The 25,279-nt window shown below is 36.9% G+C and overlaps 1 protein-coding gene across 4 annotated transcripts in view; it reads right to left on the reverse strand.

Moving 5' to 3' along the window:
• PLSCR4 (phospholipid scramblase 4) overlaps positions 1 to 25,279 on the reverse strand; it is a 44,958-nt gene that overhangs the window by 17,033 nt on the left and 2,646 nt on the right. For 2 of the 4 annotated variants that reach the window (XM_084752081.1, XM_084752079.1), the window contains exons 2-3: positions 13,696 to 13,723; positions 12,113 to 12,223 (exon numbers count right to left, since the gene is read on the reverse strand). In XM_084752081.1, the coding sequence (XP_084608207.1) occupies positions 12,113 to 12,223; positions 13,696 to 13,702 (118 nt within the window). In that variant the 5' untranslated portion in view covers positions 13,703 to 13,723. Of the gene's footprint in view, positions 1 to 12,112; positions 12,224 to 13,695; positions 13,724 to 15,246; positions 17,078 to 22,082; positions 23,147 to 25,279 lie in introns of those variants that run through there. The other 2 variants (XM_084752080.1, XM_084752082.1) reach the window with 2 other exon arrangements.

Below are 25,279 nucleotides of genomic sequence, written 5' to 3' on the forward strand. Positions count from 1 at the left end.
ACTATCTCAAAACAAAGCTATGGTATAAACATTACTTTATCTGGGAAACAATCAAAGCAGCTTCAGGGACAAGCTGCAATGACTAAGGGTAGAAACAGACTTGCATACACATTACTATCTTCAGCATTTTGGAACATATCCATATTAATTCTTGTAAGAGAAAAATGGTTACTATAAAGCAAATAACTGCTTCAATCCCAGAGAGATGCACACGTCCTAAGAGATGACAGGAATGGTTCTTAACCTATGAAGACAAGTTGAACTATGGTATAAATGCTACCTCATCCAATCTGGCAACTCCGTGAGGAAGAAAAGTTTTATGAGAACACAGACCAAAACTAGAACTGTATAAAGTAAGCTGAGCTTCGCAGAAGTAAGGGCTGTTTCTGGAGTATTCTCTGGCAAGTTAGAAAGCAAGGTAGGGTTGCTGGATATTTGATCCCATTGTGAACCCCAAGATTGTGAACTATAAATCCCTGTTTCTTGTTTGGTGTAGTTGAGCCCTACCACACACCTTTAATCCAAGAACTTTCTGTATATTGTAAACAGGTAGCCATGGTGTGGTTCAGCTATCCCTAGCATAACATACACCTTTAATCCAAGAGCTTTATGTACGTAGGATTTAATAAAATTAACCCTAGGTCAAGAGAAAGGAGCAAGAAACCAGCAGACAGGGATTAAAGAGTAGGAGGGACTTTGAGTTAAAGGATATTTAAGACAGCGTGAAGCAGTAGAAGGAGCTTTTGCTATCTGGCTTTTTGAGCTTTGAGCTAGCCTTTGGCCTTGTGTTTTTTTGGCCTTTTCCTTCTGGCTGTCAGCTGAGCTAGTGAGCTTTTTGGACATTTTCCTCTGAGACAAGCATGAGCTGAGTAGGAAGGTCAGCTGGGTATTTTATCTGCCTCTGTGAATGAACAAGACTTCACCTTAGCATCTGGCTCCTAAGTTTTTATTGGTAAAATTCAACAAGTGGGATTCTCATTTATTATAAAATATTTTGGCACTCCAACAAATGGCACGATCACACAGACAGAGAGATCACTTCAGCTGCAGACAAAAAGAAGCCATCAGATTTGGTAAGTCATCTGAGAAATTCTCAAGGAAAGGTTTAAGAGTGGAAGGTAGCTGGAAGTTAATAGAAGGCTTTAGGATCCTGTGTAGTGCTACCCCAGATGACTTGAAAAAAAGAAGCAGAAAATGAAAAGCTAAATAGCTTAGCTAAAATTGTCCTGGTACCAATTATGATTACTATCATTTCAGTATTTTATATTTATTCTCAATAGCCATAATGGCTCTCTGTATTCACTCAAAGAAAAAGTGTATAAAAGCCTTAGAAGGAAAATTAGAGAGACTCATAAATAAGAATAAAAATACTCAGACACAGACAGAGGGATTTAGACAAGCCTTAGAAAGATTTATAAGTGAGAAAAAGGAAAAATGCTCAGATATAGACAGATGAATTTAGATAATTCTTAGAAAGACCTATAAATGAGGATAAGGAAATTTCTCAGATACAAACTGAGGAAATTAAACAAGAGCCCACCATGACCCAGCATAATGGAACTGAAAAGGGGGGCCTAAGATTGTAAGAAAAACATCCTTAGTATATGCAGTTACTATACAAGACACACCAGAAGATAATAGGCACCCCAAGGTTATGATAAATTTGAATCACATCCTATAGCCATATTAGCTTTGATGAATCAATTGTGTCCTATGCTATTCATTCATCATATGTGAAGCAGATTCTAAATTCATGGTCAACTCCGAACAGGATTATCCCCAAGATTGGAAAGATACAACAACAGCAATATTGGAATCTGGTCCTCAGTTATAATGGCAATCAGTGGAAAGAGGAAGCAAAGGTCATAGAACAACTAAATCAGGCCAGATGTGCTGATATTTATTTCCCAGAATCAGTTGCTAGGTCAAGGTCAATATGCTGATTGACAAAGGCATTTTGAATTTGATGGCCGCACCTTGGCACTATGGTGTGTAGCAGGTTTAAGTGCTTGGGATAAAGTTGAAGAATCAGGAAAGAGCTCTGAGTCACTTACTTAAATTATATAAGACCCAAATGAAGCCTTTACTGGTTTGTTTAAAAAGGTTGACTTCAGCTGTGAGTAGAATAGTATCAAATTCAGAAGCCAGAAAAGTACTAAACTTTGGCTTTTGAAAATGCCAATTCAGAATGCAAAAGAGTGATTAGACCTTTAAAGCAAGATCAGCCTTTAGCCTTTAGAGACAGAGGAATGAATGAAAGATACCACTGATATTGGATCTCTTGTTTATAATGCTAATCTGATTGAAGAAGTAAATTCTAAAAGACTTAGAGAAAATCAAAATGGCAGATGTTTCAAATGTGGTAAGAAAGGCTATTTGAAAAGGGATTGTAGGTTTGGCACTTCTGGAAATGATAGTTTTTCTGGAGATAAACCAAGAAGAAGCCCCCAGCTTTCTGGAGTATGCAGAAGGTGTAGAAAAGACAGGCATTGGGCTAATGAGTGCAGAACAATGAGAGATAGGCAAGGTAACCGCTTACCTTTGGGAAACACCTCAGGGGCCTTCTACAGGCCCCAACATCGCATTTAATTCAATCATTTGGCACAGGAGAAACTCATCCACTGAACCTTTAATTTTTTTATTAGAATAATTTTTTTATTAATTTATTCTTGTTACATCTCAATGGTTATCCCATCCCTTGTATCCTCCCATTCTTCCCTCCATCCCATTTTCCCCTTATTCCCCTCCCCTATGGCTGTTCCTGAGGGGGATTACCTCCCCCTGTATACGCTCATAGGGTATCTCTTGTTAAAAACAACACTGCTCCACATGTAATCAAGGACAGAACAGCTTCAATAAATAATACAAAGAGTTCAAGAAAGACCACAAGACAAATATATCGGTAAACTTCTATAAATAATCAGAGACCTAAGCTAAAAATAAAAATAAATGGCATCAAAGTAAAGGTTTAGTAGACACAGAAACAGATATAACAATAATTTTCCGACATCTTGGCATCCAGATTAGCCTCTTCAGGAAGTAAATATCCAGCTTCTATGGATTGGAACATTATCTCAGATAAAGCAAATACAAGATGGGTTGAGTATATAGGACCAGAAGGACAAATAGGAAAATTAAAGCCACATATGTCTAATATAGTCATGAATTTTTGATGATAGGATTTGTTACACCAATGGAAAACACAGATTAACATTCCTCCAATCTCAGAAACAAGCTATAAAATAAAGAAATCTGAAAAAATATATAAAAAAAACCAAAACATTGAGAACAGACACAGACTGAGAACAGAAGCAGAACATGACAAGTGTTAGTCTTCCAAAGCTATCAGCTGTCCTACCTTTACAATGGCTAAATGACAAGCCTGTATGGGTGAATCAATGGCCTATGAAAAAAGAAAAATTACAAGCACTAGAACAGCTGGTACAGGAGTAACTAAATGCTTAATACATTTAGGAATCTTCCAGCCTGTGGAATTCCCCTATATTTGTTACAAAAAAAGAAATCAGGGAAATGGAGGATGTTAACAGAGCCATAAAGAAGATGATTCATCCATGGACTTTTGATAGCTTGGAATCCCATTGCCTTCTCTGTTACCTAAGTCATGGCCTTTGATAGTAATTGATTTAAAAGGTTGTTTGTTCACAAACATGATAGGGAAAGGTTTGCTTTCTCAGGGCCAACTTATAATAAGAGTGGTCCAATAAAGAAACATTATTGGAAAATCTTACCACCAGGAATGATAAACAGTCCTACTTTTTGCCAATATTTGGTACAACAGCCAATAAAACTAATTCATAAAGAGTTTCCTCAGTCTAAAATTTACCATTATATAGATGATATCTTACTGTCAGATTCAGATGAGATACCTTGGGGAAAAAATTGTTCAATGAAGTGAAGAGAATTTTGCCTTGCTGGGGATTACAAATTGCTCCTGAAAAAGTACAACAGGAGATTCTATCAGTTATTTAGAATATAAGTAAGTTTACAGAAAATTTGACCACAGAAAATATAAACCAGGAGAAATCAATTATAAACATTCAATTATTTTCAAAAATTGCTGGGAGATATTAACTGTCTCTAGCTCACAATTTCATTAACTACTCAAGAGCTGAGCAATTTATTTCAAACCTTACAAGGTGATAAGGATGGAAACAGTCCAAGAAAATTATTAGCTGAGGCTCAGAGAGCTGGCTCTGGTAGAAAAGAAATTACAGGATGCACATGCGGGCTGTTTGGATCCAAACCTAGACTGTAGTTTTGCCTTCTACTTGTTCTCCCATAGGAATCCTTATGCAGAGAGAAGATCGTATCTTAGAATGGATATTTTTAGCACACAAACAGAATGAAAAAAGTAAAGACCTATGTAGAAAAATATTTCTGACTTGATTCTGAAAGGAGAAATGAAACTCCATCAATTATCAGGAATAGACCCAACAGAAATTGTGGTACATTTTACTACTAATGCTGAAATTACCTCATTATGGGCAGAAAATGAACATTGCAAAAGAGCATACAGTAATTTTTTGGGAGAGATTAACAACAACATCCTCCAAAGCAAGAGATTTTGTTTATACAAAGAACTAATTGAATTCTCCCTCATATGGTAAAAGGGACACCAATTTCTGGAACACCTACATTTTATACTGATGCAAATAAATCAAGAAAAGTAGGTTATGAGTCAGGAAAAATAAGTTAAGAGGCTCAGAGCCCTTATGATTCAGATCAAAAATCAGAGTTGTATGCAATTCTTACGGTATTATGTGGTTTTCCCGAATATTTTAATATAGTTACTAACCCTCAATATGTAGAAAGAGTTATTTTACATATTGAAACTGCTGAGCTTATTCTGGATGATTTAGTATTAACTTTGCTATTTATTCAATTAACACAAGTAATTAGAAGTAGAAATCTTCCATTGTATGTAATACATATCAGATCTCATACAGGCCTACCAGGTCCCCTAGCAAAAAGTAATGATGAAATTGATTAGCTGTTAATAGGCAATGTACTAGAAGCTTTGGAATTTCATAAGAAACACCACGTTAATAGAAAGGTTTGAAGAATGATTTTTCTATCACTTGGCCACAAATTAAGGAAATTATAAGGCAATGTCTGACTTATTCTTTGGTAATCAAACTCCATTACCTGCAGGAAGTAACTCAAAGGGCATCCAAAGAAATGAAATTTGGCAAATGGATGTGTCTCATTTTGCAGAGTTTGGGGAACTAAAGTATGTGCATCATACCACAGATATATATTCAGCATTTCAATGGGAAACGGCTTTGAGTTCTAAAAAGGCTGATTCAGTAACCACACATTTATTAGAAGTTACGGCTTTTATAGGAATACTTGAACAAATTAAGGCTGACAATGCTCCGGCATATGTCTCTAGTAAAAGGAAGCAGTTTTTTGCATACAACAACATAAAGCATATTACAAGTACACCACACAATCCCACAGGACAAGCAGTTTTAGACAGATCTAATATCACTTTAAAAGATATGCTTAATGGTGCCTCACCTTTGACCATGTCCCCTGGAGGGGGAGACCTGGTGGCACTCAGAGGAAGGACAGCAGGTTACCAAGAAGAGACTTGATACCCTATGAGCATATACAAGAGGAGGTAATCCCCCTCAGGAACAGTCATAGGGGAGGGGAATAAGGGGAAAATGAGAGGGAGGGAAGAATGGGAGGATACAAGGGATGGGATAACCATTGAGATGTAACAAGAATAAATTAATGAAAAAAATAGAAGGAAAAAAAGATATGCTTAATGAACAGAAAAGGTGTAATAAAGACCCCTAGAGATAGATTACACAGTGCTTTACTAACCTTAAATTTCCTAAATGCTAATGAAAATGAAACAACATCTGCAGAGAGACATTAGATAATAGAAAAACTAAAACAGACTGTATATTTTAAAGATTTGTTGACCTCAGAATAGAAACCAGAATCTGTGTTATGTTGGGGAAGAGGTTTTGCCTTTGTTTCCACATGATCAGAAAAGTTGTGGATACAATCAAAATTGATAAACTCGAACAAGATATATCTCCTAAATAAAGAGAGGCAATAGTTCATCAAACAGCTTGGTCATTCAGTTTAAACTAATATATAAAGACTGAAGATTTTTTCTTATATAAAAAGGACGTTTGAAGATGCTCCAGCACACAACAAGAAAATTTGCTCAACGATATTCATAGCAGCCTTATTCATAATAGCCAGAACATGGAAACAGCCTAAGTGTCCATCAGTAGAAGAATGGATAAAGAAACTGTGGTACATATACACTATGGAATACTATTCAGCTATTAAAAACAAGGAATTCCCGAAATTTGTGGATAAATGGATTGAGCTAGAAATGATCATAATGAGTGAGTTAACCCAGAAGCAGAAAGACTCAAATGGTATATACTTACTTATATCTGCATATTAGCCCAAGGGGCATGTCCCACGAAAGCCTTCACTTACCAGGAAACTGAGACAGAGGGGAGGACATTCTATTGGGGCTCTAGATGAGAGAAGCATGGGAGAATGGCAAAGTAGAAGGATCCAGAGGGTCCTAGAAGCCTACAAGTAGAACATTATGATAGGCAGATTTGGGCCCAGGGGTCCCGCTCAAACTAAGGCACCAGCCAAGGACAATACAGGCCATAAAACTTTAAACCCCTACCCAGATCTAGCCAATGGTCAGAACAGTCTTCACAGTTGAGTGGAGAGTGGGATATTAGTTTCTCACATACTCTGGTGCCTCACCTTTGACCATGTCCCCTGGAGGGGGAGACCTGGTGGCACTCAGAGGAAGGACAGCAGGTTACCAAGAAGAGACTTGATACCCTATGAGCATATACAGGAGGAGGTAATCCCCCTCAGGAACAGTCATAGGGGAGGGGAATAAGGGGAAAATGGGATGGAGGGAAGAATGGGAGGATACAAGGGATGGGATAACCATTGAGATGTAACAAAAATAAATTAATAAAAAAAAGAAGAAAAAAAAAGGACGTTTTTGTTGTTTGGTATTAAAATCACAGTTAAGAGATTTAAAATGTTTTAAGTAAATTCAAAGGATTACTACAGTTCCATCTTTCTAAAACTCTGAGAATTAGAGCAATTGGAGCTAAGATTTAAAAAAAAAATTGGGCAGGGACAAAGTAGCCAATGTTTTTAATCCCAGCAGAAACTGGGATTTCTATAGACTAGTGGTTTTCTAAATTCTAGAGTTACAATAAATACAGTAATGATACTCACACCTTTAATCCCAGCACATGGAAGGCATACATATTTAATCCCAATGCTCAGGAGACAGAAGCATGCACATCTCTGAGTTCAAGGCCAGCCTGATACAAAGCAAGTTCCACGTGGAACTTAGGTACAGGTCTGGTAATTCCTACCTTTAATCTCAGCACCTGGAAAGCACATGCCTTTGACCCCAACACTTAGAAGACAGAGGAAGGCAAATAACAGTTGTAATGATTAAATTTAAAAGCCTCTCGTAAAAGGCAGGCAGGAATTCAAGGTGAATGTTCTATAATCTGAAATTAAAGATACTTAAAGGTATGTTTCGTTTCAAATTTTCAAAAGGACTTTTTATAAATTTTAATTGAGACATAATGCTTTTTCTCTTGCCAAAAACCAAAACAAGACTAAAACCAAAAAAACACAAAACACATTTTCCCCTAGGAAAGATATAACCCACCAAAAAAGAAATCCCCGCCCCCTTAGTTAGGGTTGGGGCAGGGTTTTTGTGTTTATCTTTCCAAGAGGGAAAAAAAAAGCATCTAACTAAGGAATATGGAAACCACTGGACAAATGAAACATCTCATGAAAAAGGGTGGATTATCAAGAGAAAACGCCACAAGAAAAGGAATAATTAACTAATTGGTATCTGCCATTTCTTTTTTGTCTCGTCTGTCCCCTACAGGCATAGGTGGACAATGGTCTTCCTGTGGCCCCAATTGAATTAAAAATTAATTAAAGTTTGCTTTGGGGTTGTAGTGTGGCTCTCTCCTTCTCTAAATCCATACATGCTTCTTAAAGGGGAATCCAAAGATCTCTGTCTCATATCAGAAGAGCAACCTGGTATGGGACAGAGGAAAATAAAAAAAATAAGTATATATATAAACTTTCTGTCATTATGCACAGTATTAACTAATTTTAGAAATAAGCTTCATTTGGCTTCTTGTACATGTTTCCAGATTTGAATCTGAAGCAAGTAACTAGGAAAAAAAGTTTATGTACTTTGGATGTACTTAACAGGTTATGGCCTTCAAAGCTTTCTGAAATATGCTGAATATGGCATTTAAAATGTTTAAGTTTTTCTACCACTCCTAATAGTAACCTTTTGGGTTTCCAAGATGACCAGCCCCCGACAAAGAATCCACCTGGACTGTGTAACACCAACCACTGAGAAAAACTGCTCTATGTTTCTTCTGAGGCCTGATTCTGCACTAACAGTGGGCACTCTTGAGTTGACTGTTATGTTCTGCTAGGTCAGGATTGCCACTAAGCCAACAATCATCCAAAGATCTGCTTCAGACTACAGACTGCTTAGGACATTCAAATTGCTGAGTTCATATGAGATTAACACAAACATTTTACAGAACTTTGAACTCAAAAATACTTAATCCTAATTCCTGATTGTGTCATGGTTCTTCTTGCTATAGGTAGTTTATTGTATAGATGTTTAGTAATATAAAGGTATATGTAAAAAATTTTAAAAATGTTTAATTAGCCAGGTGTGGTGTCACATGCCTTTAATCCCAGCACTTGGAAGGCAGAGGCAGGTGGGTCGATGTGAGTTTGAGTCCAGTCTGGTCTACAAAGCAAGTCCAGGACAGGCAAGGCTACACAGAGAAACTCTGTCATGAGAAACAAACAACAAAAAAGTTTAACAAATAAAAACAAAACAAAACAAACAAACAAACAAATAATCTCAAAACTTCCAAATACAACTAAGATGGACATTGTGGAAAGAATGGCAAAAATTGCTTCAATTTTGTAAATAGTTTTATTGTAGTAGAATTATAATCTTTTCTTTTTATTAAGATAAAAAGAGGGGATATAGAAATAATTTAAGGACAACAGAGAAAAGGGCTAGATTATTGAACATAGTCTTATAGGTCTTTTGTATTGATACAAAATTAAGATTATACTTGGTCACATTGGTATTGATCTTTTGTATATTGATACAAAATTAAGGCTATATTTTGTTTGCAGCATGCTATGTATAAACTCTTTTTAATGTATCATACTATGTAATTCTTAAAAAATGCAACTGAAGTTCTAGTCCTTTTGAAAGCTACTATCACAAACTGTTTAGGATAATTAAGAAATGCAAACTAATAGTCAATCAAATTTGTGTGTTTGTTAGGTACTAGTTTAGTAAGCCACAGATGTTTTCTAAGTTAGCCAGTCAGTATACAGCCAGAAACAAGGAACTCAGATAGACTAGCAATAGTAGATGGTCTTCAAAAACCTCAGAGATCTATAGAATCTGTCATTTAAAGATGATTTTTATTAATTTGAGAATTTTTTGACACTGAGACATGTCAGCTCCTGGTAGCACCCTTTCCTTTATGTTAAGGGCTTATTCAATAGGATGATTAGATTTCTATACTTATATACAAATTTACATACATGAGTAATTTTCATTATAAAGATGTATTAATCCACGTTAAAAATGAAGAAGTAGGGCTGGAGAGATGGCTCAGAGGTTAAGAGCACTGGCTGTTCTTCCAAAGGTCCTGAGTTCAATTCCCAGCAACCACATGGTGGCTCACAACCATCTATAATGTGATCTGGTGCCCTCTTCTGGTGTGCAGGCACACATGAGGCATAATGCTGTACAAATAATAAATAAATAAATATTTTTTTTAAATGAAGTAAAAAGTTGGCAAATTATGTGTAAGTAACTGGCATATTATGTTTCCATCTGAGTTGGAAATTGCCCTTAGAGGTTTTTTACTGTTTCTGTAGAAAAAAAAATCAATACATGTTTAATTTTGTGTATCCATAGTATTTCATATTAATTTACAAAGAACTCTAGTATGAAGCCGCCTACTGATGCCAGTGTAGAAACTGCCATTTCTACACTTTTCATTCCTAATAATATTTAGTATCACCATTGTCTATTATTTCAAACAGTCATGCCATTTTTCTTCTCAAATAGGTTCCATAAAACAATTATTTATTTTGTTAACTATTCTTTTAATAAAAAATACTGGTTCAAAAATACATTCAGAACTACAATGAAAATTAAAATTATATTTGTATTTATGTAATTTCATTAAAGTAAATTTTGCAAGTGCATTGTTTCTGCTTCTATGAATTAGGAGAAGACAATTCATGTCATAAGAACTTCTCTGAGTTGTTGGTCATGGAGGTGCCAGAGGCTCCCAAAAGAAGATAGGTTATTGCCATCGCTCTTGGTCCCAAAACTGAACTTGATGGTACAATCAAAACCCAGATCATATATTTTGGATAGAGACATAGACACAGAAATCAAGCTGGAACTGAACTAAAAGCTTCTTCCTGATGGTTGATTTTCACAGTGCCAGAAGGCACTGTACAGGCTGAGGAGATGGGAAAGCCATCAATCAGTGCATCCCATAAGCTATAGTGTTAACTTTCCAGGTAAAACATGGCCACTGGATAAGACACAGGCATGATTATGATGAGGAATAAGGAAGCATGATACAAAAAGACATCTGTAGACTCAGCAATCTGCTGCATTCCTGAACCCACTGCAACTTTGGCTACCTGCTGATGACACCTCCCATTGTCTCGAGGAACTATTATTACAAGTTAATGATTGCTGGGAAAGAGGGTACCATGTTCGTATAGCCTATGCTCCTGTAAGCAACCACCCTCCTGTGTTCATGAAAGCAATGCTAATCAAACTTAGTAGAACACATGCAACACACACACACACACACACACACACACACACACACACACACAGGGTGGGGGGAGAGAGAGAGAGGGAGGGAGAGAGAGAGAGAGCTCAGCAGAAGAGGGAGGGGTGACAGAAACCATGTACGGAGCTGTCAACCATTTTTAGAGGATATGGTTTAGCCACTATACAATGATCACAGTGGCTTTTCACTGTTAGTGACAATTCATTAGCACTGTATTTGGCACTGAGTTTATTTTCAGCTTAACCTGTGTAATTTGAAAGAAGTTTCTGGAACTAAACCCAGGGACTTCATTTGCTAGAAAACGTCTCTATGACTGAGCTAACATCCCCAACTCCACCAATTTTTTTTTTTCTATAGAGAAAAAACAAGAACTTTCCATAGTAAACAGAACCTGATTTTACCAAGTGTTTACTTTTGGGAAATGGTGCAGTTGTTTCTGAAAATGACTGCAAGCTGCCAAATTTACTCTAGAACTATGTGAGAACCTCTCCCCCTGAGTGTCCACCAATAGCCTTAAAACACAAAAATATGTGCCACGGTCCCTTAGTCAGTACTCACAGCTCCGCCCTTCCACCTCTCTGACCCTCCTGCCGTTTACCTGTGCACAGCTCACACCAGATCTTCACAAACACTGCATAAAACACAGCAAGTTTTTCTGCTATACATATTTCTTGTCTAACTGTCAAATTCTGTAACATCAAAGCCTGCTTCATTTTTATTTACTTCTTTAGTTATTCATTTTTACATCCCAAGCATGGCCCCCCCCCTTCCTGCTTTCCTCCCAGTCCCACTGTCCCGTCCTCTTTCCCCTGTCCCCCGTCCCTGCCAGGCCACCATAGAAACGCCTGCTTTATTTAACACAGCTCTCCTCCAATCCCTGGTAGGGTCAGTCAGAAACATGTTGTGTTCCCACAGTGTTCTCTTTATCTGTCCACTAAGACCACAGAGAGTGTTATCCTGGCTTTTTACAACTTCCTTCCTCCGTGCCTCCCTCTCGACAGCCTCGGACCACAGGAATATGTTCAAATGGGCATTCTATTAACATTGTATTTATTTGCCGAATCAAATGTTGGTTGAAAAAAAAAATGAACCTTAACCATTGCATTTGTTCTGGAGGAATATTATTCCTGAAAACTTATCTTACCTGGAGGAATATTATTCCTGAAAACTTATCTTACCTGGTACAAAATGAGAACTGTAGTCAGGAGGGGCTTCAGGCACTGCAGCTGGTGATTTTATCTGATTCTCCATCTCTTCTGTCGGCTGCCCAGGGGCTGTGGGGGCCACACCTTGTGGAAAAGAGGAACACAACCCACATGGTAAGTGATATCATGATTGCAAAGGGTTCTCTCTTTTTTTTCCTCGTAAGCTCCAGAAAATACACCCATATTTCCTATGGAAAAAAATACCTATTACTAAACTTCATGACTTTTAGACTGAACATGGTTTTGAAAAGGAAACAAAAGATCACCCTGTGCTTGCGGCTGCAGCCTAAGCTCTCATGGTCATGGCTCAACTGACCCCCTGCTGATTCCCTCACAAACAAGCATGAATCTGTGATTCTTTCTCTTGTTATCCAAGAGACATTGGAAATATAAAGCTGATTCCTCATAGTCTTTTGAAAATGTGGTATCTAAATTCAAAACATTAAATAAATTGTCACTAAAGACCTAATATAGCCACAAACGCATCTACCAGAGTTGATTCAGGTCACATCTGCAGTGAAGGACATTCATATGCATATATGTACATATATTAATTTATTCATATTACATCTTTTTTAAAATTTTATTTTATTAATTTATTCTTATTACATCTCAATTGTTATCCCATCTCTGTATCCTTCCATTCCTCCCTCTCTTCCACTTTCCCACTACTCCCCTCCCCTATGACTGTGACTGAGGGGGACCTCCTCTCCCTGTATATGCTCATAGGGCATCAAGTCTCTTCTTATAGCCTGTTATCCTTCCTCTGAGTGCCGCCAGGGGCTCTTCCTAAAAGCCACGGTGGTTGCTCTGAGTGTGGTAAAGGACACACTTTGTTCCATCTTGTTCTGTGGTGGAGATGAAAGGAAATCCTTACTTGACTCACTATAACAAAGTCTCTCAGCTTCGTAAATAAATGATTACGTTTTTATATCAGAGGAAACAAAAGACTGTAACTGTGATGTTTCTCTTCTTATATCAGTTACTCTAAAAGGCACAATCAACATTTGACTCTTGCCCATCCAGGCAAACTGCCACCGCAGTCCCTTCATTGCTCTTTCTGTCTGGATTTGCTCTATTATTATTCTTTGGCTTCATTTGATTCCTTCTAAATACTTCAAGACATTTCAGGCCTATGTGCACATATGAGCTGTTTTTACTCTTTTTCTTACAGAGAGTTAATAGGTTCAAATGAGCTTACAGACAAATATATCTAAATGCTAACTGATCAAATATTTTAAAATAAAATGCACCCCTTCAAAGAAAGTGATCATATAAATTCACAATTGAAAGTGAAACATTAAAAATATATATAATAAAAATGTGGCAGGAGGGAGGGACCAGCAGTTAGGAGTGCTTCTTGCTTTTGCAGAGGACCCAGGTTCAGATCCCAGCACTCACACTAAATGGCGCACAACTGCCTGTAGCTCCAGCTCCATGAATATCAGACAAATCTGGCCTCTGTGATCACTAGAATTCACATGTGTAAACACACACATACACACATACTATAATAATAAAATAAAATAAATTTTAGAAAATTAGTAAAATTGTACCTGACATTTTGATGAATTCTAATTATACCTATAAAAGAAAATATGTTAATAACCTTATGTGTACAAACAATATATGTATACAACAACAGAACGAATACAAAGTTCACAAACTCATAGAAACTGAACATCTCATTTATGATTGAAAATGGATCAGGACAGGAATTTAAATAGAAGTTAAAAACTTTTTAGAAAGTAATGAAAATGAAAACACAGCCTACCCAAACCTATGAGACACAATGAAGGCAGGTTTAAGAAGCAAGTTTATAGTGCCTACATTTAAAAAAAAAAAAAGAAAAAAAAGAAAAAGACTTAGATTGAATATTAGTAACATACAGGAAAGATCTAGAAAAAAGAAAAACAAAAAGAGACAATACACCTGCCCAGAATGCCTGTAGCCTTGGCACTCAGGAGACAGAGGAAGGCAATCTTTGTGAATTTGAGGACAGCCTGATCTGCAGAGCTTATTCTAGGATGGCAATGACTACACAGTGAAACACTGTTTCTGAAAAAAGTAAAAAAAAATAAAAACAAAAAACAAAAACAAAAAAACAAAACAAAACAAAACAAAAACAAAGAGTAGAAAGAAATAATCAAAGCTAGGGATGAAATCAAGGAAATAGAAATAAACGTAGAAAAATACAAAGAACCAATGACATGAAGATTTGTGTTTTTGGGTAAATCAACAAGATTTACAAATCTTTAGCCAAATTAATAAAATTGGAAATGAAAAGGTGGCTGCAACATACACTAAGGAAATACATAGAATAATAAGGCACATTTTAAAAATCTGAATTCTACTAACTTGGAAAACCTAAGTGAAATGAGTGGATTTCTTAATATATACAAACTACCTAAATTAAGTCAAAATGAAATAAACAGCTTAATCAGACCCGTAAGCCCTAGTGAAATGGAAGCAGTAAAAATCTCCCAGCCAAACCCCAAACCAACCAACTAACCAACAAAAAAATCAAAGCCAGATTCAGTCAGTGCAGAATTCTACCCAACACTCAAAGAAGAACAGATTATTCCAAAATATATAAACTGAAGGAACACTTCCTAATAACTTTTCTGAAGCTAGTACTATCTTAATATTAAAACATATGAAGACCTAAAAAAGGGAAGAAAAGTATAGACTAATATTCCTTATAAACACAAATGTACATATTCTGAATAAAATATTTACAAACAGAATTCAAGAAGACATCAGCAAGATTATCCACCATGAACAAATAAGATTTATCCCAGAGATACAAAGTGGTTCAACATAAGTAAAATCAATAAATATAGTCAATCATATAAATAGACTAAAATATAAAAATACACATTATCATCTCACTAGATGCAGAAAAGGCGTTTGATAAGATTTAATGTCCCTTTATGATAAAAGTTCTGAAGATACTAGTGATACAAGGGACATTCTTCAACATAATAACAGTGATTTGCAGCAGCTCCATAACAACATCATCCTAAACAGAGAAAAACAAAGCCTTTCCACTAAAATCAGAAACAAGACAAGGATGTCCACTCTTCATATTTACTCAATATTAGTACCTGAAGTCTTAGCTAAAGCCATGCAACACAATTCTTCACAAGCTTGAAAATGTAATCTTCAACTTCATATGAAAAACAGAAAACAACCAGGCTACCTAAAAAACAATCCTGAATAATAACAGAACTGTGAATGTTATCACCATCCATATTTCACCCTCTATTACAGAACTATAGTCATAAAACCAGCATGGCATTGTCATAAAAACAAATACTCTGATCAATGGAACCTAATTCAAGACTGAAACATAATTCCACACACCAAGATTTGAATGTCATGTGTGAAAACGCGCGCGTGTGTGTGTGTACATATATACATATGTATACAGCATGTGTGTGTCTGTGTGTGTTAAACAGGTGTTGTGAACGAAGATGTAGTGAAATCCTACATTCTTCAAGTCCTTGAGATTGCAAGTAATTCCAGGAATGCAGTATTGCATTTTCTTTAGTATTTTCCTAGCCTGGGTGCTAGCTTCAGCGAGATTTAAGACATGCACTATTGCACCTGATGACCATAACATCACTTCCCCCACAGATCAGAGAATCTATAATTATATTCTGTTAGTTACTGAACATGTCTATTCTTGTATTGAGGAACTGGGAGAATATCAGGGAGTAGGTTTGTGTACTCACAGATTGACTGGGAGAAAGTTTCAGTTATAACCCATGATTGTTTGATTACTATAAGCCCACACTCTATGATTGGTTGGATTCAATAAGCCCGTATTCTCTGATTGGTTGGTTTCCATACACCACTACTCTGATTTGTTGGCTATAATAACATTGATGACCACCTAGAAGAGCATCAATTCAGAGCCAGTGTGTAGAAGCTTTTGAATGGTATGATTCTTTTCTTTCCTTCAGTATATAGCTATCTTGAAACAAATTCACTTTTAAAACTCCTTTGAAGAAAGGGGGAAGAAAAATTAACAATGGAATTTTCAGTGTTACTCTTATAGGATTTTTTTTTTCAAGAAGAATTGGCTTCCTCTTCAATCAAGGAATTCTGTGGCTACAAGCTGGCTGTAAACGGCCAATTTTATATTAAATTGACACAACCTGGAGTCATGTAGGAAGAGGGAACCTCAAAGGAGAAAACAGCCTCCCCCAGATTGGCGTACGGTCTATCTTGACTGATGTGGGAGGGCCCACATCGCTATAGGTGATGCCATGTCTAGGCAAGAAGAAAACAGGCTGAGCAAGCCATGGAAGGAAGCCAGTAAGTAGCATTCCCTGATGGTCGCTGCATCAGGGCCTGCCTCCAGGTTCCAGCCTCCAGGTACTGGCCCTGACTTTTCACAGCCAATGGACTGTGATGTGGAACTATAAGCTGAAATAAGCCGTTCTTTCTTCCCTCCAAAATTGATAAAGCTTTAGGGAAAAAAAGCAATACTGGTGAAATAAACAGAGTGTGCATATATAAATCACCTCAGGCTACAGGGACCAAGTTTCTTTTCATCTCCCTTTTAGCCACTAGGGACTTTTCTTATCAACCTAGAGTCTCTTTCTTTTCTTATAAAGTTTTACGATACAATTTTACCCAAAATATGATGTAAGCAGAAGAATTTCCAGTAGGTGCAAGCAGGAATTCGGTCAACAGCAGCAAATCACACCATACATCGAGACTGATGTCTGCTTTCATCATGTCTGGAAACTAGTGCTTAGAAATTGAGCCACTTCTCCACAGGTTAGTATATCAAGGACCAGAAAGTCCTGCTGAAGCCTTGACATTTGGAGGCATATGACCCACACAGGGTATCCTCCGATGACTAAACAAAGCCAGGTGACTTGACGATTTGCTTCTGTGCAAGGCAGTACCTAGTTCAAAACACATCTGGTAGCAACAGAACACATATTAAATATCACATACTCTAACATACCTATGCTGTTGTTCTTTACACACACACACACACACACACACACACACACACACACACACACACATATATATACAACCTATTATGTAAACAGGATAATTTCCAGTTGGCACAAGCAATAATTCTGTCTTAATCCTGGAATAGTTCGTGAAATGAGAAAGATGTTCCTGTCATTCAACATGTATGGACAGTTCTCTCTGCTTCTCAGTAGGGCAAGAAAGTCGCTAATTCAGCCAAGAACTATACCAAGTGCCCAAGTTGCCTCTCTGTTCAGGATTAGGCCTTTAAAAGTATTTAATAGGCCTTTTTAAAAAGACATACAAGCTAGGAAGAGATGGGTGATAGGTCTTGCTGCCATCTGAATCATTATTTTCTTCCACCTCCATTGAGAGTGATAGTTGTTAAACGTTTGTTGTATGTATGTATAATTTAGTGCTAGATAACAAGAATCTGGCATAGCTGGTCTTGTCCTGGTTCTAAACCTCTGGACTGCCTCAGTGACTGGACTACTCCTGTTACGCACAGGGCACCCCTAAGATCACAGCTGAGGTTATATAGTAGTCAAGACTCAAGATGTAGGCAGGTCATGCCAGACAGGCCTACCACATGTTTTAAGGTTTAGAATGTTCCTATCTGCCTGACCTCTAGGGAGGTGGAGGACTAGAAACTTAGTCCAGCCACATAACCACAGCTTTTAGCAGTCATTCCTATGTACAGAAACATCAGTGCAAACTGAACATCGAGGCTCAAGTTAGCATACCAGCAAGTAAACACCAAAGTGTCAGGAAAGCAACCACTGCAACCCATCCAGTGAAAAGATGGATGATTTGTATTTACGACAACAGTCAAAGCTTTACACAAAAGCGATGTAGGTAGGTGATGGCCTCACAAGAGACATAAACATGACAATGTGTGAAGGTCAGAGAACAAATTTAAAAAGTCAGTTTCTTCTTCTACAGTGTGTTCTGGGTAATAAACTCAGGTCCTCTGGTTCTGCAGAAAGCATCCATGTGTGTTTTTATTTGGCTAAGTTTGATTTGTATTGCTTCTAATAAAACTTTTCTCACTTGTAGAGCCCTGTCCTGAGTCCTATGAGTTACTACAGAAAATGATCACACCTGAAGGGGTGACAGGGACTCAATTCCATTTTCAGAGTGTAAGAATCTGCAAACCTCAAACTTTTGTCAAATGCCAGATGTGAGAGAATTCTTGTCAGCAATTGCGAAACTGTTGCATCTGTCGTGACTCTCCATAGTTAAGGTTGCAAGTAGACTGAAATATGGTCTCACATAACTGAAAAGTTGCTAACACGCTTTGATTATAAAGCAGGGACATGAGGCAAAAAGCTTTTAGTTTGTTTCTGGTTCTCTTCATCTCATACTGTTTCAGAATATCCTGAAACTCAGAGGGAGGCACTGGATGGCGTCAGTACATGCATGCCTTTTTGTTCTGGCTCAAGCAGGCAATGGTGACTCAAGAGAATCCAAGTAATGTTTCCCAGAGCCTAACAAAGATCTAGAGAATTAAGCAAGAGAGAACAGTGCCCAAGTGTGAGAGTGAGTGCTGGGTTGTGTCCCCTCAAGAGCTAGTTGAATGTCACTGAAAATAAAGCTGGCATTGAAGTCACACACCCAGAAGCTGGCCAGGAAAGGAGGCCTCAGAGCAATGGCATGAGCTGCCTGGCAAAACAGCGAGACAGTCAGCTTTCTCCATCAGGCTTAGCAAGACTTAGGGTCTAAACAATACTCAAACAGTCCAGGAAACAACACAAAATTATGGCAAAAAAAAAAAAAAAAAAAAAAAAAAGAACCAGAAAAAGGTCAACTCCTAAAAAACAGTATCAAAAGATGTTAAGGCTAGGTTGACACCAATGTTGACTTACTTGACAAATACTTTACGTATTTAGAAATTCTCCAGTGCCAAGAGATGATTCAGTGAGTAAAGGAGCTTGCCACATAAACATGATGACCTGAGTTGATCTCCTGAATCCACACAAGGTGGAAGATTAAACTGACTCCACAAGGCTGCCCTTTGACCTCCACATGTATGCCCTGGGCACAGAGTCTCTCTCTCTCTCTCTCTCTCTCTCTCTCTCTCTCTCTCTCTCTCTCTCTCTCTCTCTCTCTCTTCTCTCTCTCTCTCACACACACACATCATATACACAAATGCTAAAACAAAATTTAAAAAATTTTAAATGTTCCAAGAAGACCCAAAGTCTTAGCAAAGAAATAAAAGAATACATATAAATTTTAACACAGGAAAAATACAATAACAGAGTTCTAAACATCACTCAGTGAAATCAATAGACGAATGAAAACTATACAAATAGGTAACAACTTAATTACAAATCAATAAAAATTATCCAATCGAACAGAGAAAATATTTTAAAACCCAGCAATATCAATAATAGAAAAACAAAAAGTCATGGCTAAAGATACAACTCAATAGTAAAATGAATTCTCAATAAGTGTAAGGTCCTGTGTTTGAGCTCCACTATGTATCATGTTAATTTTGTTTCTGTTTGTTTTTTAAGGTCATATTATAATGTACTTGTTACAGAAAACACACACATACACCCAGTTTAGATCAGCTAAATGCCATAGGCATTCCTAGAAAGACACACCACTAACAGTGACTTGATAAGAGGTAGAAAATCTGAGCAGAATTACAGGAAGATGATGAGTTAGTACTGAAGAGTCTTCCCACATAGAGAAACTAAGAGTATAGCACTTTTCTGATAAGATGAAAAATTCTTTGAAAAGGATGAATGCCAAGCTTTCACAAATCTCCCAGAGGTAAGAGTGAATGTATCCTAGTTTATTTTGTTGGTTCAGAGTGGCCTTGATATAACCTGACTCAGACACTATGAAAAGGGAGCTATATTAACATTGCTTAATTACTTGACTCCAAAAGCCAAGAAAACACTAAAGAACAAGCTCAAGCCATATCACTATATGTACACTATAACCTAGCAGGATTTAATCTCAATTTTTTATTTACTTGAATGTTTTTTCTATATTTTATTAAAATATTTTATTAGCATATATTTTTAAAGCCAATAATATAATTTAATATGAAAACCAACCAATGTACTATACGACTAAAATGAAAAGCAAAACTTCATTTCATCCCAGTAAACTCCAGAAAAACATTTAAGACATTTTCTTTTTTTGGTTAAAAATATAAAGGCAAACACTCAATAACCTAAAAAGAGAACAGAGCTTCCTTAATCTGGCTATGACCCTCATGAAGCATTCCATAGCTATCAACAGAAGAACCAAGGAAGACTGTTTGCTCTAAGACCAAAACCACAAGCTGTTTATACTCTCCTCTCTTTGCAATGCTATTCTGGAATATTCTGCTGGGAAAATTATGTTACCAAAACAAACAAAACAAAACAAAAAACAAAAAAAGAAAGAAAGAAATAAGACAAACAGATTAAAAATATAATTGTGATATTTCTACATTTCTTCTGTAGAAAGGTTTCTGAGGGTGTCACTAAGAATTGTTTTTAAAAATTAAAAACCTGTATAATGTAATCAAAAGAAGATGAATAAGCCAGAGAAAGAGAGAAAGGGAAAGGAGGAGAGAGGAGAGGACAAAAAAGGAGGGAAAAGAACAACCAGCAAGACCATAATAGTGTAATCGTCTCTAAAATCTCTTTTTCAAAAAATTTTTTATTAATTTATTCTTGTTACATCTCAATGGTTATCCCATCCCTTGTATCCTCCCATTCTTCCCTCCCTCCCGTTTTCCCCTTATTCCCCTCTCCTATGACTGTTCCTGAGGGGGATTACCTCCCCCTGTATATGCTCATAGGGTATCAAGTCTCTTCTTGGTAACCTGCTGTCCTTCCTCTGAGTGCCACCAGGTCTCCCCCTCCAGGGGACATGGTCAAAGGTGAGGCACCAGAGTATGTGAGAAAGTAATATCCCACTCTCCACTCTACTGTGGAGAGTGTTCTGACCATTGGCTAGATCTGGGTAGGGGTTTAAAGTTTACAGCCTGTATTGTCCTTGGCTGGTGCCTTAGTTTGAGCGGGACCCCTGGGCCCAAATCTGACCTAAGTAATTCTCTATTTCAAATCCCAGAGATTCTATACTGGTTTTTGCTTTAAGTGACATTCTTATTTTCTGTAAAAAGAACACAGACTAGAAGCAAGCAGTGACTCTAAACTGCATGATAGAGTAGCCTGCTAGCTAGGAAAGCACCTCACAATGAAATATTACAAACTAATAATCCATGAAAATAGAGGTATAAATAGTCTTGCAAAACCCATGAAATGTTCACAGTGCAATCTGTAATGTTACAATGTAGTTTGTTAAAACACAAAATGGAGAAAATTTTTCAAAAAAAATAAAACTACTTCTTTACATTTTCTATAGTACGTATATTATAATCTGAACTTTAAAAACCCCGAATGGAAACAAAGCTGTAAATGTATTCCTTCAGTGAATCCATAATGAAACTGCCCTTGAAGCTTGCCAGACATAAAAGTTGAATGCAACCCCATCACATAACTCTATAGATCTTAAGCCAGCTTCCTAGCATCTGTGATGTGAAGGATTGACTCATTTTACAGGATTCTTCACGAGGAGAAAACTAGTAGTGGAGAGGCTGACTATGAAAGGAACCAAGAATATATGAAAGGACTCAAGTCAGTCATATTGCACAGTTCTGCAAGGAAGAGATGCTGGTTGTGCAGTCTACAGTTAAGAAAGTACCCAACGCAGACAGTCTAGATAGGGATTTTTATTGTCAAGTTAAAGATGACAGCAAAATACTCCATGCAGATAAACCCATCAGAACGATATAGAAAACATATTTTCATAAAACTTCACTGCATAAACTCAACCATACAAGAAACCAGAGAAGCCACTTCTCAATGAACTAACGAACACACCAAAATAATCATATTTTGTTATTGCATTTATAACCTAAAATACTTGTTATTTTACTCACACTTGAATCCTTCCAAAGAAAAATTGTACAGTTGACTATTTCCTTAGTATCTGTGGGTTGCATGTGTGTGAGACTGCATTCTATAATAAATGGTGGATTAAAATATGAGCACACTGTGTAGAAAATTCACAGATAATCATTAACTCTATACTTGCAAACTTGTACAATCTACTTGAATGTTTTATTTTTATTTGGCTTTTAGACATGAAATGTTTTTATTATACAGTACACAAAAATATTCTCACTACATTTATATAGACCATCACCAAGCCCAGTGCACAACCAGGAGTGTTGCCAACTCCTGACTACGGTCAGGTCTAGCTGGCTAGATAAACAGAAAGGGCCTGTGGTTTACTTTAGATTAGCTTGAAACGATAAATTTTTTAAAGAGACATCTTAAAATATACATGATCTGAAAGCAAATAGTTACTCAAGCAATTAAGTAGTTAGATAAAAAGATTTCCCCATTTCCTTTTCTTATCTGTATATTGGATTCTTGTATGCCAGCTATATATATATTTCTGTGTAGTTTTTGCATGTGTAATATACACTGTGTGTGTGTTTATCTTTTAGTACAGAGAGGAGGCTTCCGTATTTTCTTATTAAAATGTCTATTCTCACTTAATAACTGGAGAATATATTTGACTGACTGGCTGCTTATCAGTGAAATTTTAAATTATTCCATAATTTATACTATCACAATCCATTTGGAAACAAACATACAGATAACTCTGCATATCAACATTATAAACTCGAGAAGTAAAGCTAGCAGGAGCAATATTTGTGTGTTTTAAACACTGTTAAATTGCTAGCCAAAGAATTTAAATCAATTCACACACTGGACATAAAATGGACAATGTAGTGGGTTTTCACTGTGTTTGTCATTGTCTGCTGGGTACCAGGCCCAGGTGAGGACAGGCCTTGACAGGTGACTGCAAGAGTGTCAAGAGAAGAGTCAGATGAGGGACAGCATCTAGTTTCGTTCATAAGAGACTGGGAAGAGGGGAAGCACATCTCAGGATGGCTTGACCTACTCTGACAACCTCTGTCCCTCACAGGCTTCATTTATGCACAAAATCATTTTCTTGGGACCTTTAATCACTGATCACATACCCTTTTAGGATACATACATTTTCCTAAACTCTTCATTGATTACTTAAGTATATTGATTTAAAAGAAACAAAGCGAGCAAACAGCAAATTTGATGAGAACTACAAATGACCATGATAAAATCAGTTTTCTCTTTGCTCAATAACTTTTTAGATCAGAAGTTATTTCTTCTACCAGTTACATCAAGCTTTTATTTCCACAGAAGCCCAATCTCTCTGACCCTTGTTTAATTCTTCCTTTACTTCCTCTATTTTTCTTTTATATTTGACATAAGACCACCATCCTCTTCCTTTGATTCTTAAAATGCTGTGCAGCCCCCTGCTTAAGCGAAGGTGGAATTGTTCTTTGTTTTTCTACAATATCAGAAAAGTCCTGGTCTGACAAGTTTGTTCAGGCAGGTAGGCAGTTCAATGAGCCAAAATGTTTTCCTCTGTGTCTTCACCGTGAGCCCTTGTTTCAGGAGGATTCCTAACTCTTTTACAATCGTGCACATGCTAAAAGAACATCAGGATCCCTAAAACTGCTTACTTTGCCTTCAGGGCGCTGTGTCATTAACTGTATGATCAAAATCTCTTCCTATCCATACTAGTTCCTTGTTACTGAGGCTGGACATGAAAACCAAACAATCCAGGTACAATTTGTCAGCATCTAGAATTTCCCTAAGTGTTTCTTCTTTAATGTTTTTTTTTCCATTTTGTGCTGACTCATATCACTTACAAATGACATAAATGTGTAATGGGTTCTCTGAAAGACTCGGTTTTCTGCATAGCTCTTCTTCCCAGGGGCCCACCATTAGTTTTGCTCTTATTAACACCAGCTTTTGTTGTATTCTATCAGCGTTGGCTTTCAGCGAGAGGCCTTTACTGGTAAGAAATATAAGGACAAGCAAAAGGTATGTAGTGAACTTTCACCAAGGGCTCTGAAGGGTCAGTCCAGGTCACCCAAGCCCTGGAGTTTTGTCAAACAGCACCTTCAGGGCATCTGTCACCACCAATTGTCCGTCTTTCAGGAAATGAAATTTTGGCTTGATTTCCCAATATTTTGTAATAGGGGAGGGTGAGTAGCCGCAATTTCATCTGGAAGTCATTTACATCTCCACTGCAGGCAATGTTCTATTTGTCATTTGCTGATTTTCTGTTTAATAGTTTTCTTTTCTTTGTCATGTATACGAACGGCATTACATTTATATTTTAATCTTAAGATTCTCCCCAAACGTTTCACTTTTCTCATTCAATGGTTTAATTTTGTTTTTTTTTTCCACAATAGATATTCTCCTTCTGAAAGAAGAGCATATCTAGGTATTAAATCCAGAAGAGTATATATTATTAAAGTGGGGTTTAGCACAATGCTGGTGAAATATATAAAAAATATGAATTAGCCTATATTTTCTTCTTTTGAAAAAGTTAATGATTATAACAATGCACAGAACTTTGTACTTTTGTCCCTATAACAAACATCATAACCATCAACATTCATGAAGGAGAAAAGGGAGTTTTCTAAGGGAGTATCTCAAAAGGGTCTTTTAAAAAAGAAAGTGAAAAGATGAAAATCTTCAGGAAAGACAATATAATATTTTTACAGTAAATGATAGCCACTCTATCCAGAAAGGATACATACACATGAATAACAAACCACAGATAGTCTAGATGACTTTAGTTTTCTTATAATAACATTGATATTTTTAGCCAGGGGCAGTGGCACACACCTATAATCTCAGCACTCAGGGAGGCAGAGCCAGGTGGATCTCCGTGAGTTCAAGGCCAGCCTGTTCTTCAAAGCTAGTCCAGGACAGCCAAGGCTACACAGAGAAAGCCTGTCTCAAAAAAACAAACAAAAACACATCAATTTTCTTTATAAACATGCACAGAGAAATATGTAGGAGGATATAAACATCCAAAGCAACAATAATTCATTTTGTATCCCCACGCTCTCCAAGGCTAGAGAATACATTCAAGCTGTAGCTGAGTGTCTGCACTGTTGCATAGTTTTTGTTCATGTTCATTTAACTAGTAATTTTCCCTACTTTCATGTTAGAACACTTAGGCACTCTAGTGCTTTAGACTATGTACCTTCTGTCTCTTGGTGCA

This window comes from Acomys minous (assembly GCF_964271855.1).
Source record: "Acomys minous genome assembly, chromosome: 13".
Lineage (NCBI taxonomy): Eukaryota > Metazoa > Chordata > Mammalia > Rodentia > Muridae > Acomys > Acomys minous.